The sequence below is a fragment of the Otolemur garnettii genome, unplaced genomic scaffold (genome assembly GCF_000181295.1).
Source record: "Otolemur garnettii isolate 467f Iridium unplaced genomic scaffold, OtoGar3 scaffold00071, whole genome shotgun sequence".
NCBI classification, from domain to species: domain Eukaryota; kingdom Metazoa; phylum Chordata; class Mammalia; order Primates; family Galagidae; genus Otolemur; species Otolemur garnettii.
In genome coordinates, this window is record NW_003852466.1 from 4285489 (window position 1) to 4300023 (window position 14535).

At 42.4% G+C, this 14535-nt stretch overlaps 1 protein-coding gene across 1 annotated transcript in view; it reads right to left on the reverse strand.

Moving 5' to 3' along the window:
* TGS1 (trimethylguanosine synthase 1) overlaps positions 1–14535 on the reverse strand; it is a 65575-nt gene that overhangs the window by 24645 nt on the left and 26395 nt on the right. Inside the window, exons 5-6 of the mRNA XM_003793684.3 lie at positions 5185–5302; positions 1751–1837 (exon numbers count right to left, since the gene is read on the reverse strand). Coding sequence (XP_003793732.2) covers positions 1751–1837; positions 5185–5302 — 205 coding nt within the window. The remainder of the gene's footprint in view (positions 1–1750; positions 1838–5184; positions 5303–14535) is intronic.

Here is a 14535-nt window from a genome sequence, read left to right on the forward strand (position 1 = left end):
CTGGTCAGCCCTGAAGAGGCTGAGGACACAATTCCTCTAGGCCAGTGATTTAAACCAGTGTGCCATCAGATGATCTTAGGTGTGCACAAAAATTTTTAAAGAAAAGAACTTAGAAGTTCAAAGCACAGTAAATATATTCTTTTCTTTTACTTTTTTTTTTTGCAACAGTGTCTCACTCTGTCACCCTTGGTAGAGTGCCATGGCATCAGCTCACAGCAACCTCAAACTCTTGGGCTTAAGCGATTCTCTTACTCAGCATCCCAAGTAGCTGGGACTACAAGTGCCCCCCACAATGCCCAACTATTTTTTTAGAAATGAGGTCTCACTCTGGCTCAGGCTGGTCTTGAACTCCTGAGCTCAGGCAATCCACCTGCCTCGGCCTCCCAAGTGCTAGGATTATAGGCGTGAGCCACCGCACCTGGCTTCTGCCAGGAATTTAAAAACCTCCTACATTGTTAAATTTACAATCTTTAGTCTTAAATGATTATATAAACTACAACTGCCTTATAAAGGAGAGATAAGGATAATTTTTAGAAACTACAACATATATAATTATTAGCATATACATCTGAACTAATTTGAATTCAATTTATCAGTCAATCTTGACACACTCCCCATACCCTTTTTCTTTGCTGACTTTATAAATGTGTAGGTGTCTAAACAGATTTCTCAACTTACAAAATAGGCAAGTAAGATCTCAGCTCTCAACCCTTAGACATTAGTCTGAGTTTAGAGTCTTGGTACAAGATTCTGTTAGTGTGCCTTACCTACTTAGTTCAGTCTTCATGTCATACAACCTCCAGTTGTTCTTATACAATTACCTACTGGGAAAACTTGGGTTTCCTATACACATGTTCACAACAGCTTTATTTATGATGATAAAATACGATGAATCATCCAAATGCTCTTTGGTAGATGAAAGGTTGAACAGGTTTGGGAAGAAAGATTGGCATATGCCAATAAACGGGAGGCACCTCCAGGGTGTTATGCTCAGAGCTTCGGTAGGTAACACCTTAGATGCTGTTAGTCAGGATGATTAAATAAACACAATGTCCCCGTTGAAAGGATTAGGTCAATGTATGTGCTGACAAGGAGGATGATCCATGATACGGCTGAGGGAAGACATGCAAGCTGTACAGTAGGTACAGTCTGATTCGGTTTTGTGTTTTATGAAAAGTAACGTGTGTACATGTACATAGTTACAAAAACACATAAGTAAAATTCAGAATGACATGCCAAACTCATCAAATGACGCCTGCGTATGGGAATGATGTGAAAGAAAGATTTTCACTTTTAACTTATTGTTTTGTTTATTGCTGATTTGACCTTTTCATGGTATGTTTGCTATGGTCTCCAGATGCGCACAGGGATGGATATGTGAGACACTATGTGAGAACCATGCTTGGAAGTCACAGGAGGCTGGCATAAACCTCTCCAGTAAACGATGGGATTGATCTTGACCAAGTCAAAACCTCTGAACTGTAGCTGTTTTATCTCTGAAATGGAATCACACTGGATTGCTATGAAGTGCAACTGAATTAATATATGTCAATAAATCAAATGTACAGTGATAACTCTACTAATAATTCTAACTAATAACTCTAATAATTCTACTAACAAGAGAAGTAACTATAATATCTCAAATGCTATCAAATACATTATCATTTATTACTATCTAAATACTAGAGAGCTTTAAGACAGCTGAAGTAGTTAGGATTTCTGGGACACAATAGTTTTTATGAATAATTACTTCTGTCCTGAGCCATGCTTGAATCCTAGAAGGGAACCACTGTCATCAAAGTCTGGATCTGGGATTTCATCAATGTCCAGTTCATGGCTAAACAAATAAACAAAAGGCAAATAGTCATTATCTTCATTACCCATCAGTTCAGGCAAATATCAAAAGGTAATAATGTAGCATAATCAATCTATACAAACTTTCCCATCACAGTTATCAACCGTACTTCACAAATCCAGGAAGTCAAGAGGTGTACTTTTATCATGATTTTCTAAAGCAGACAAAGTACCCAACATAGTAATAAGCACTCAAGCCTTGAAACATATGATTTATTTCTACTCCTGGAACATGGTTCAAATGGGAATTGCTACAATATCCTTTTGAAAGATACCAGTAAAAGCTTCAGCCTTAAAATTAATCTCTCAGAGTGATCTCTCCACAGGTTTCTCTTAAAAACAAACAAGGAAGCATTTGATAATTATCAATCCAATCAAAATAATTTAAAAAGTACTAATAAGGTTGGGCCAGGTACATGGTGGTTCATGCCTGTAATCTTAACACTCTGAGAGACCGAGGAGGGTGGATTGCTTGAGCTCACCTCAGGAGTTCAAAACCAGTCTGAGCAACTATCTCTACTAAAAATAGAAAAAATAGCCAGGCTGGGGCGCAGGCCACATACACCGGGGCTGGCGGGTTTAAACCCAACCTAAGCCTGCTAAACAACAACTACAACGAAAAAATAGATGGGCATTGTGGCAGGCACCTGTAGTCCCAGCTGTTTGGGAGGCTGAGGCAAGAGAATCGCTTAAGCCCAAGAATTTTAGGTTGCTATGAGTTGTGATGCCACAGCACTCTACCCAGGGTAACATAGTAAGACCCTATCTTAAAAAAAAAAAAAAAAGAGGTGGCACGTATAGCTCAAGCGGCTAAGCCTGCCAAACAATGACAACTACAACCAAAAAATAGCCAGGTGTTGTGAAGGGCACCTGTAGTTCCAGCTACTCGGGAGGCTGAGGCAAGAGAATTGCTCAAGCCCAGGAGTTTGAGGTTGCTGTGAGCTGTGATGCCACAGCACTCTATCCAGGGTGATGGCTTAACCTTCTGTCTCAAAGAAAAAAAAAGAAAAGAAAAAGGAAAAACTAGCCAGGTGTTGTGGCAAGCACCTGTAATGGGAGGCTAAGGCAAGATGGCGGCTTGAACCTAGTAGTATGAGGTTGCTGTGAGCTGGGCTGCACCTGAGCAATAGTGAGACTTCCTCAAAAAAGAAAAAAAAAAGGTGGCACCCATAGCTCAGTGGGTAGGGTACTGGTCAACTGCCCTGAGATAGGAGGGTTCAAACCCAGCCTGGGCTAGCTAAACAACAATGACAACTACAACCAAAAAATAGCTGGGTGTTGGGGCTGGCGCCTATAGTCCCAGCTACTTGGGAGGCTGAGGCAAGAGAATCGCTTAAGCCCGAGAGTTTGAGGTTGCTGTGAGCTGTGACACCACAGCACTCTACCAAGGGTAACACAGTGAGACCCTGTCTCAAAAAAAAAAAAAAAAAGAAAAAGAAAAGAAAAAGAAGAAGGAGGTTGTGATACAAACGAAATGAAGTAACCCAGAAGATTTAATCTATCAGCGATAACTTAGTAAATCTGACGACCTGGGCCATAATTCCAAGTAAAATAATAATGAGAAACAATTCTTATAAGGTTTGTCCTTCCAATTAGGTTATGTTCACTGAACATTTATGGAGTACCTATACGGACATACTCTTTGCCTCCAGGAACTGCTAGGAACTAGCAGAACTGGGGAGTTAACAATGTCTACCACACAGAGGGGCACAGTCGAGGCTTGCCTTTAGGTGCTAAGTTACTGAGCCTCCAGAGCTCACTAACTGTTTTTCTAGAAGTGTATAGATCACCTCATGTACTGTTACAGAAATGTTTACAACTAACATCCAAATTCTGTACTTTCCTTGTTCTCTGCAGCATTAGCATTTGACCACATCCTCCCTTATGCTACCCGTCCTTGTTTAATTACATGTATAGGTAGTGTCAACTTCCAAGGGAAAAAACCATAGAGACAAATCTAAAAAGAAACCAACAACAACCTCCCCCCAACCAAAAAGGTTTTATTTGGAAATAAGAGTGAAAACGGAATGAAATTTGGGACATATGTACAAAATGAGGTGGCCTTGTGAATGTCTCAAGAACAAAGCAAAAGTTTAGGGTTTTACTAAGGAAATAGGTCGTTATGCAATTTGTTTAGAAAGAATAGTCACTGGCACTGGCAGGGTCTTGCAAGAGCTGGTGAGCTCTGATTGGGGAGTGCCAGTGGCTGTCAGGTAGAATTTATAACCTGGGAATTATCTGGGTTCTGCCAGTAAGGAAGCATGTCAGGCGAGTATTTGTGCAAAGCGGTCCTTCTGAGATTCATGCAGTAAAAACTATGGCTGAGAAAAATTTCTTGTGCTAGTTCCTGTCACCATGCAAACTGAGTGTGAGAGCCTTCCGTTCTTAGCTTCCCAGCTCCATTCTGCCATGGTTTGATAAGTAACGATTCTGAACCTTACAGCGTTCACAGTGGTAAAGACAAAGACCACTGGCTTGAGCAGGGTTAGTGTACTAACTCCCCAGCTTAGGCTCCAACATTAGTGCTGCTGCTGCTGTACAGTAACCCTGAGCTCATCAAAGCCACTTATCACAGTGTGCAGCACTATTACTATCGATTCAATGAGAACAACAAATTCAGGTAGAGTTCAGTAATAAGAATCTGTGATAACGTATACCCAGACTATTTAGAGAAAAAATTAGAACTCGAGAGATACAGAATATCTAATCATTAATTTAAAGTTACAATCCACTGACAGCTACTAAGTGTACAACACAATACATGCTAGCTCTAGTCTACCCAAAGATCTCACAAAAAAAGGCATCAGTCCCATGGTATGGGTAAGAAATTAAGAACTGTATTTAGTTCGTGAATGGCAGAATTAGGACCAGCCTATGGGTCTAAAAGTTCAGGATCTCACAGGTAGAACCTCTCTTCTCATAGAATTAGCAGTATTATGCATAAAGCAAGCATTTATTTATTTATTTATTTTTGAGACAGAGTCTCACTTTGTCCTCCTTGGGAGAGTGCTGCGGCATCATAGCTCACAGCAACCTCAAACTTTTGAATTCAAGTGATTCTTGTCTCAGCCTCCCTAGTAGCTGGGACTTTAGGTGCCCGCCACAATGCCCGACTATTTTTAGGGATGAGGTCTCTCTCTGGCTCAGGCTGATCTTGCACCTGTGAGCTCAGGTGATTTCTCCCCACTCCCCAGGCTCCCAGAGTGCTAGGATTATAGGCATGAGCCACCACGCCCAGCCTAAGCCTAACAAGCATTAATTACCACTCACTCAGGGACACAAATGGCTTAAGCTAACACATTCTAGAGAGACAAGTACTGTGGGACTGACCTCCTCTTGAGTTTGGCTGGCTTGTGCTCAGGGGGATCATCGTCACTCTCCTCTCCATCAACACAGGTGGTGTGTGGTCTGTCTCTGCTTGTGTTTGCTCCTGAAGACTCCTGTGACTCTAAAGAGGCAGAAATACCGCAGTGGATTTTTCCCTTGGTTTAAGAACTTCTCTACCATTTGATTGCTAATCTAAATGTTCCTTTGCCTTTTCTGCAATGAACTGTACATGCACATCAGGAAAAAGTGTTATGCCACTCTACCCATCTGTGCCTATGTGCAGACACTTAGAAAATTGAGCCTATCTAGTTTGTTAAATTAAACTTAAAGGGAACTTTTTATGTCTGACCTAAAGGTTTCTCTCTCGAGAGTGATCTGTAACCTAACCGGACATGTAAAAGACTCTAATCTATTCTTGCACCTCGTACCAATCACACAGTTCTGGTCAATCTGCCAAGTGTTCAAGCCACATCCACAGAATAACCAATCCAGCTGTCTCTGTGCCTCACTTTCACCTTATGTACACACTTTTCTTTTCCTGTTCCTAAATACTACCTGTCCACACGGCGGCCATGAACCTGCTGTGCTCTGGAGGCTGGCTGATCTGCGAATCACACTTTGTACAGTTAAACTCTGCTAAATTTAATTTGTCTGAAGTTTTTCTTTTATGGGTTTAAACGTTTCCATAAACTATTTCAAAAAGCAAACTAAAACCACTCCTTCAGAGTTGCCCCAATCTACCTACATTAACCCCTGAAGCTCTCTTTGTAGCACGTGCTAGTAGCCACAGTCTTTTTTTCTTTTTGAGACAGAGTTGCCCTGGGTTGAGTGCTTTGGCATCATTGTGGCTCACAGCAACCTCCAACTCCTGGGCTCAAGCGGGGATCCTCTTGCCTCAGATTTTTCTCTTTTTTAGTAGTGATGGGATCTTGCTTTTTGCTCAGGCTGGTCTTGAACTCGTGAGCTCAGGCAATCCACCCACTTGGACCTCCCAGAGTGCTAGGATTACAGGCGGGAGCCACAGTGTCTGGCCAAGTGGTCATATTCTTATAGAAGTTAATCTAGGCCGGGCACGGGAGCTCATGCCTGTAATCCTAGCACTCTGGGAGGCTGAGGTGGGTGGATTGCCTGAGCTCAGGAACTGGAGACCAGCCTGAATAGGAGTGAGACTTTGCCTCTAAAAATAGCCAGCACTGTGGTGGGTGCCTATAGTCCCAGCTACTAGGGAGGCTGAAGCAAGAGGATTACTTGAACCTACGAGTTTGAGGTTGCACTGAGCTGTGATGCCACGGCACTCTACCGAGGGTGACAGAGTAAGACTGACTTAAAAAAAAACAAAAGGAATTTTAATCTAAATAACTTTGAAGATGGCAGGATTATGTTGTTTAAAAGAATTTCTATTCATTACAAAGCAGATACATTGTACTTAATGTTAAGTGTTAAATTAATAATGGAAGTAAAGAAAGAAAAGTACTACCTTGAAAAAGAGTATTTTAACTTCTGATGGCCCCAAGTGAGGCACATCTGTCTGTTCCTTATTTCATCAGACTAGAAGAAAGCAAGCAGTTGAGACTACGAGAAGAAAGGTGTCTGCAGGGTAGATAGTGGGATGCTCTGTATGGGGACACCCTTCACGAAGAGCACCTACCACAAAGTCAGAAAACCCACTTACACAGAAGGTAACGCGGGGCTGCAAAGGGCGTTGGTGCCTCGGAACAGACACAGAAGGGCACCAGCTCAAGAGGCACTCTGAGAGGTGTTGAGAGACAGCGTCATGTGGAAAGGACAATATGTAGTGTTCTCTGTAGGCAGACCTCAGTCAGATACCAAGTTTTAAGTTAGTGGTAATAGGACCAAACTGAAATATAAATTTAGTTGCATGTTTCATATGCAACTTCCAGAAACTTCCTCCAAGAGATGTTGACACTGGCTGTAGGCTTCCTTTGGCTACAGGCCGAAAGGGAGGGAATTTATGCTCCTAGGAGTAATGAAAATGATGTAAAGGAGTGGATGGATGAACCTGTTCTCTCACTGCAGGATTAAGACAACTTTGAAGCCACATAATACGTCATCTCTCCAGCAAAACTAAGCCTCAGCCTCCCAGAAAGTGGGTTCCAAAGAGGTCTCCTAGGAGGCTCAGATGGGAAAGAGGAGCAGAATCTCAGCAGACAGCAACCTCAGAGCAGCCTGGAGTCTAGTAAGCAGGGTAGACGGAGTGGTTTATTCTCCCGCCCCTACATCTCTGGCAGCTGGTGGGCTCCTCAGCTGCTGGAGACAGCCTCTATCCTCACAAGCCCAAAAGCTGCCGCTGCCAGTGAATGGAGAACTTCTTGAGTATGAAGCAGCAGGCTGCTAGTGCCTTTGAAGTCACTTCCCAACACTGCAGACCTGAGCCAAGAAGGCAAGTAGCACATGTTTGTTCTCTACCCACTGCGCTCTGTCGCCCTCCTGAGACAGGTTTAGCCTCCCAGTGTTCATCTCACTTGTTCCAAACATCTCCCCAGATTTGACCCACACTACGGGAGCCACAGGGGTCTGATAGCTTCCAGGGAATCTGTCTGACCCCAGAGCCTGGACATTCTGAGTGGGCTGCCTTCTGAGAGAGAGACAGAGACTGCCAGAATGCTAGCTCTCCCCTCATTCCCCTCCCTGCCAGGGCTCACAGTAACTGTCTCTCCCCTCTACTGGGGCATCCATCGCACCAGACCTTTCCTTCAGGGGTCCTGCAGTACACTAAGAAGTGCCCACAAGCTCTCCCTGGTGCTGCATGCCTGTACTCTACCAGAACGCAGTATGTCCCAAGGAGAAGGGATGCTGAACCTGCTTAGGCACCTCTTGGGCAATTTGGAACCAGTGTGCATCTCCCTGGCACAGTCAGGGATTGATCTCTGGGGACCCAGGGACAGGGAAGATCTACCCTCAAGTCAACTGCATTTCACGGGACAAGGAGGGGAAATTTATAAATTGGTCTCAAGAGGTGAGGGTGCCTATGTGGGCAGATATGGAGGAGAGTGCAGTGTGGATTTTAGCTGTCGTGTGATTGTGGGGCACCGCTCTCCCCAAAAGGAGGACCACAGACTGCTTTAGACTTCTAGATTATGTATTGCAAATGGCCACACCTCCATAAGCAGGCTTTCTCGTTGGGCAAGGCCACTATAGCCCCTCCCTTGGTGGATCTGCAGAAGCTGGGAGCAGATCTTTGACCCCTGTTGAAACAGATACATCATCAGCTTTTATAGAGCCTGAGGGCAAATTTACACCACCCACCCACCCCTGCCCAGGTGCACCCTCACACCCACCTCTGCTGTAGAAGAGAATAAGGTTTCACCTCAAGTTCCAGGGTCCCACCCACCACCTGGGGCAATCAAGTGCTTCCCCCAGCAACTAGGGCTAGTCACAGAACCCTAAAACAACACTGTAGCTTGTTCCATCCAGAAAGCACCACCTACTGACAGGTCAATTTACCTGCCCTTTACAGCATTTACTAACTCAATTATACAGGTTGCTCTTACCCACAAACACCATCCACTGATCTCAGGGATTAAACTGGGTGTGCCATTAACCAAACAAAAATCAAAAAACAAGAAATCAGCAAAAGATCTCCAAATACATGAAAAGTGAAAGGACACACACAAAAGAAAACAATAACTCCATACCAACAAAAACCAACTAAAATGAGAATACTGAAATAATTGACAAAGCTTTGCAAATAAGGATTACAAGGAAGCTCAATGAAATAAAAGAGAAAATAGATACCCAATACAAGAAAGCCACAAAAAGAATGCAGAAAATGAATGAAAAATTCACTAAAGAAAACAAAATATTAAAAAAAAAATCAAGAAGAGCTTCTGGAAATGAAAAATTCATTCAAGGAAATATAAAACATGTTGGGAAAGCCTTAAGAATAGGCTTTATCAGGGAGAAGAAAGAATCTCAGAGCTAGAAGATTAACACTTTTGAATTAAACACATCAAAGAGAAAGAACAGAGAAATAAGAGGAATGAGAAATCTGAGATTAGGTAAAGAGGCCTAGCATTAAGAACATAGGAATCCCTGAGGGTGAAGAAGAAAATATACAAGAACTGGGAAACCTATTTGAAGGAATACTTGACAATCTCCCATCTCTTACTAGAAATCTGACATCCACATACAAGAAGTGCAATGGATAGCTAGGTGCTGTGGCAGGCGCCTGTAGTCCCAAGCACCTAGGAGGTGGAGGCAAGAGACTCACTTGAGCCCAAGAGTCTGAGGCTGCTGTGAGCTGTGATGCCACAGCACTCTACCAAGGGCAACAAAGTGAGACTCCGTCTCAAAAAAAAAAAAAAGTGCAATGAACTCTTGGAAGATTCATTGTCAAGAGGCAATCTCCAGAACATAGAGGCATCAGACTGGCCAAAGTTTAACAACAAAGAACTTCTCTGAAACGTCAGGTAAAATCATCAGATAACCTACAAAAGAAAACCCATTAGACTAAGTGCAGACATCTCAAATGAGACCTTATGAGCCAAAAGGGAGCAGGGAACCATTCTCAGTCTTCTCAAACAGAATAATGGCCAGCCTAGAATTTATGAGGTCTGACAATGAAGTTCACAAACTTGCCACTGTGCTTACATTGGCAGCACTGTCAAACACTTGGTAAGGTTTTATAACCTTGGTATATCAGTGTTTCACAGCTGTGTTTGTGTTAATGTGTGGTGGTATTTTGCTGAATGGTGTTCATTATTGTTCTTGTGTATATATATATGCCACTGCAAGAATGTTGAAGCTTGAAACAGAACAATGAACAAACATTAAATTTCTTGTTAAACCTGGCAAGAAAGGAAGTGAAATAAGGGAGCTATTAGTCTAAGTTTATGAGGACAATGCCATGAAGAAAACAGCCGTGTACAAATGGATTAAATACTTCTCTGAGGGGAAAGTGTCCCTGATAAAGAGAGGTCAGGATGTCAGTAACAAATAAAACTGACAAAAATATTACAAATCATCAAATTGTTCATCAACAGAGAAACAGAAAAGTCTTAACTGAAAATCTTGTATGAGAAAGATGTCTGTAAAAACGGTCCTGAAGGACCTCACTAATGAACAAAAGCAAAGGAAAGTCACCATTTGTCAGACCTTTTAGAGAGACAAGATGATGTTTCCAGCCACCGTTACCACTGGCACTGAAACACGGGTGTACCAATATGACCATGAAACAAAGCAGCAAAATGCACAATGGAATCAGCCAATTCTTTAGAAGCAAAACCGTGTGGTCAGTCCAAATGAAGAGTCATAACAACATTGCTAACCTTTTTTGATATGTATTAGAGGGACTGTTCATTATTTGGAAGTGCTGAAACGTCTGCATAAAAAAGATGAACAGGACCTGAACTTTTTATGAACAGCTCATAGCTCCTGCATCACAACAATGCACCAGCTCATATGGCATCATCTGTGAGACAGTTTTTACCCACAAAAAATTACTGGAACACAGTTCTTACAGCCATTCTAGAAAAAGAATTCCAAAACTGCTTAGCAGGGTAGAGTAAGGCGCTGGCATCAGTGCACAGCTTTCCTAAGGAAGTGCTCCAAAGGTGACTATAGTGATATTCAGCAATGAGTATGTGAGCACATTTTTAAGGTTTAGTTTGTGAACTAATTGTCAGCCCTTGTATATCCTGCAAAACTTTCTTACATGAAGGAAAAATGAAGACTTTCCCAGACAAGCAGACATTGAGGGAACTGTCAACACTAGAACTTCCCTGAAGGAAGTACTTAGAACTGCATTATAAACGGACCAGCATAATACATACCCACAAACATAAAACCACCCAAAAGGGAAAGGTCAGAGCCCAGATAGCACAATGCTCAAAAGGTAAAGCAATAAAGTTCTGCTCCACAGGATGAACAGAAATCCACCCTACTTATCAATTCTCTTAGTAAAAGTGAATGGCTTGAATTCCTCACTCAAGAGACGTAGACTAGATGAATGGATTAAAAAAAGTATAAGCCAAGTATCTGCTATCACCAGATACATCTAACCCACAAGAACTCATCCAGATTCAAGGTGAAGGGATGGAAAACAATATTCCATACAAAGGAAAGCCGGTATAGGGATGGGCGCAGTGGCTCACACCTGTAATCCTTGCGCTCTGGGAGGCCAAGGCAGGTGTACTGCTTGAGCTCACAAGTTTGAGATCAGCCTGAGCAAAAAGCAAGACCCTGTCTCTAAAAAATAGCTGGGCTTTGTGCTGGGCATCTGTAGTTCCAGGTACTCAGCAGGCTGAGGCAAAAGGATTGCTTGAGCCCAAGAGTTTGAGGTTGCTGTGAGGTATGATGCCATAGCACTCTACCCAGGGTGACAAAATGAGACTCCGTCTCCAGAAAAAAAAAAAAAAAGAAAGAAAAAGAGAAGAAAGTTGGTGTACCATTTTCCTATCATGAAATGTAGACCTCAAATCAACAAAAGTAACGAAAGACAAAGGTGATCATTATACAATGGTGGAAGGAACAATTTAACAAGACATAACAATGCTAAATATTCATGTGATTCATAAAGCAAATCTGACTTGATCACACAAAATGATGAACACAGTTGGGGACTTCAATACCCACTGACAGAGGACAGACCCTCCAAGCAGAAGATAAAGAAATACGGGACTTAAATGGAACAAATGGGCCTGACAGACACTTACAGAACATTCTACCCCCAAACCAGTGACTATCAACTCATGGAACATTCTCTAAGATCAATCACATCTTAGGCCATAAAAACGTCTCAATGAATTCAAAAACAGAAATTATACCATATGTCCTCTCAAACCACAGTGGGATAAAACTACAAGTCAATTCCATAGAAATGCTGATCTCTACAGTCACAGAAACTAAAGAACCTAACTGCTGATTGATAGTTGGGTCAAAGAGGAAATTAAGATGGGAAGCAAAACATTCTTCAAACTAAATGACAAAGGGGATACAAGTTATTGAAACCTGTGGGACTAAGCAAAAGCAGTTTTAAGAGGAAAGTTTATTGCCATATATGTCCACACCCAAAAGACAGAAAGATCACAAGTCAACAATGTTATAAATTATTCAAGGAATTGGAAAAGGAAGAACACACCAATCTCAAAACCAGAAGAAAAGAAATAATGACGGTCAAAGCAGAACTAAATGAAATCAATAACAAAATAATTATAAACAGATTAATGAAACAAAAAGTTGGTTCTTTAAAAAGGTGAACAAAAGCAACAGGCCTTTCTCTACAAATGGGTAAAAAAAGACTCTAACAAACTCTGATGCCACAGAAATATAAAATATCATCTCTGAATAGTACAAAAATCTCTATGCACATAAACTTGAAAACGTTGAGGCAATGAACAAATTCTTGGAAATATACAACCTCAGGTCAGTCAAGAAGAAATAAAACTCTTGAATAGAATTATATCAAGTAATGAAAATGAAAGAAAAAACCTCCCAACAAAAAAAAAAGTCCTGGACCCGATAGTTTCTTATCCACATTTTATCAGACCCACAAAGAACTGGTACCTACACTGCAGAAATTCTTTCATAACATGAAGAAGGACGGAATCCACTCCCCCCATTCATTCTATGAAACCATATCACCCTGATACCCAAACTGGGAAAGGAAAACAACAGAAAGAAAACTATGCTAAGTCACGGAAGAAGCTCAAGTGCCCGTCGACCCACGAATGGATCAATAAATTGAAGATGGCGGAGGAGATGCATCCCTGAGTCAACTCTCCTGGTGGTTTCAGGTGAGAGTGGGCCTGTGGGATCTCTTCTGCGTGGATTTCTTGCGCGGATAAGCAGCGCAGGGCAAGCAGCAAAGAGCTGAATTGCTGGATTGGAAGTGTAGCTCAGAACTACGGTGTCAGCCAGAAAAAACTCAGGGCAGCAGCTGAAACGGCGCCATCTGCCACCTGCGGTGCCAGGTCCGTGGCTTAGGTCGCGGGGCTTGCTTTCTGAGAGACAGAAACCAATCCCTCCCCCAAGAAAGGCTCCTGTGCCCAACTCGTGGGGAGTCTGCATGTCTCGCGGAGAGTGTGGTGAGGTGTGGATTCCCGGGCAGAATTTGGTGGCCAGAAACGGGAGACATTTGGACCCAGTTTGGGGTGTTAGGGATCCAGGCATTTGGACAGAAACTCAAGGGGAAGGGACTCTGCTTGGGAACCAATCCATCCCGTAATTTTGGAAGTCTGTCTGGAGCTGGACTGAGGCGGTGACCGGCAGGGTGAATTGGTTCCCATCTTGCAAACACTGAAAAGTCTTTTGAACATTCTGCTCCAGTGGCAGCAGTTATAACCCCTCCCCCATCAGAAACAAACTAAATTCCAAGGGCAAAAGAAGCACTCTAGCTCTTTTCCCTTGGATCACATAAATTTGTTTGAGGGGAAACCAGGAGTTGAGTGCATGGAATCGGTTCCCTTCCTACAAACACCGGCCACGACGGGCGGAGACAGCGGCAGCACCGGCTGTGGCTGTAGCCCCTCCCACTTTGGAAATAAACTGAACACGGACCGCAAAAGGGGCGGCCCCAGCTTTTTTCCTTCGGACTACAACGGTTTTCTGTTCGAGGAGAAATTAGGAGTTGAGTGAAAGTCTGGTGAAGTGCGAACTTGTGTCCCAAGTTTGGAAGACAGACAGAAGTGGGCTCCAGCCAGGAACCAGACGTACTGTAAAACCTCCAAAATGGCGTCTCCATAACACCTCCCCCAGAAGCGCGGAGAGCTCAATATGATCTGCAGGGAGCCTTCCGGCATCTGAAGTTGATCCAAGACGCCCAACACTCTGCGGGAACTGTTGCAGGGAGAATCTGGCATCCTGCCAGCAAAGATTCTCCATATATACTTTTTTCTTTCTTTCTCTTTTCCCCTATTTTTGGTATAAGTGTAGGGACCATTCACAGCACCACCTGTTGTCTAGAAAATATACTGCAGCACAATTATATATATATTTTTAAACCGGAAACCCACTGCATTGAAAAAGAGACTTGTTTGCATATACTCAAAAAAAAAAAAAAAGGTAATTTTCCTAGTGGTGCCCTCCCTTTTTTTTTCCTTTTTTTTAAAATTTTTAATTTTTTACTTTTTATTATATATATATTTTGATACTTTCTCTTCTTGGATTGCTTGCTTTCCTATTTGTTTGCTCTATCATTTTACGACCAACATTTCTGTAGTTATCCTTTATTATCACTATTTTTTTTTCTTTTTCTCTCTCCCTTCTTTCATTTTTGATCTGTTAGTTGACTGGTTTGTCTGTTGCTCTGTTTACTTCTTTGTCTGTTTGTTTACATGTGGCTGAGTGTCTGGGCATTGGAGTGCTAGTATGTCTGGTAGCATTTTAGTCTGTTTA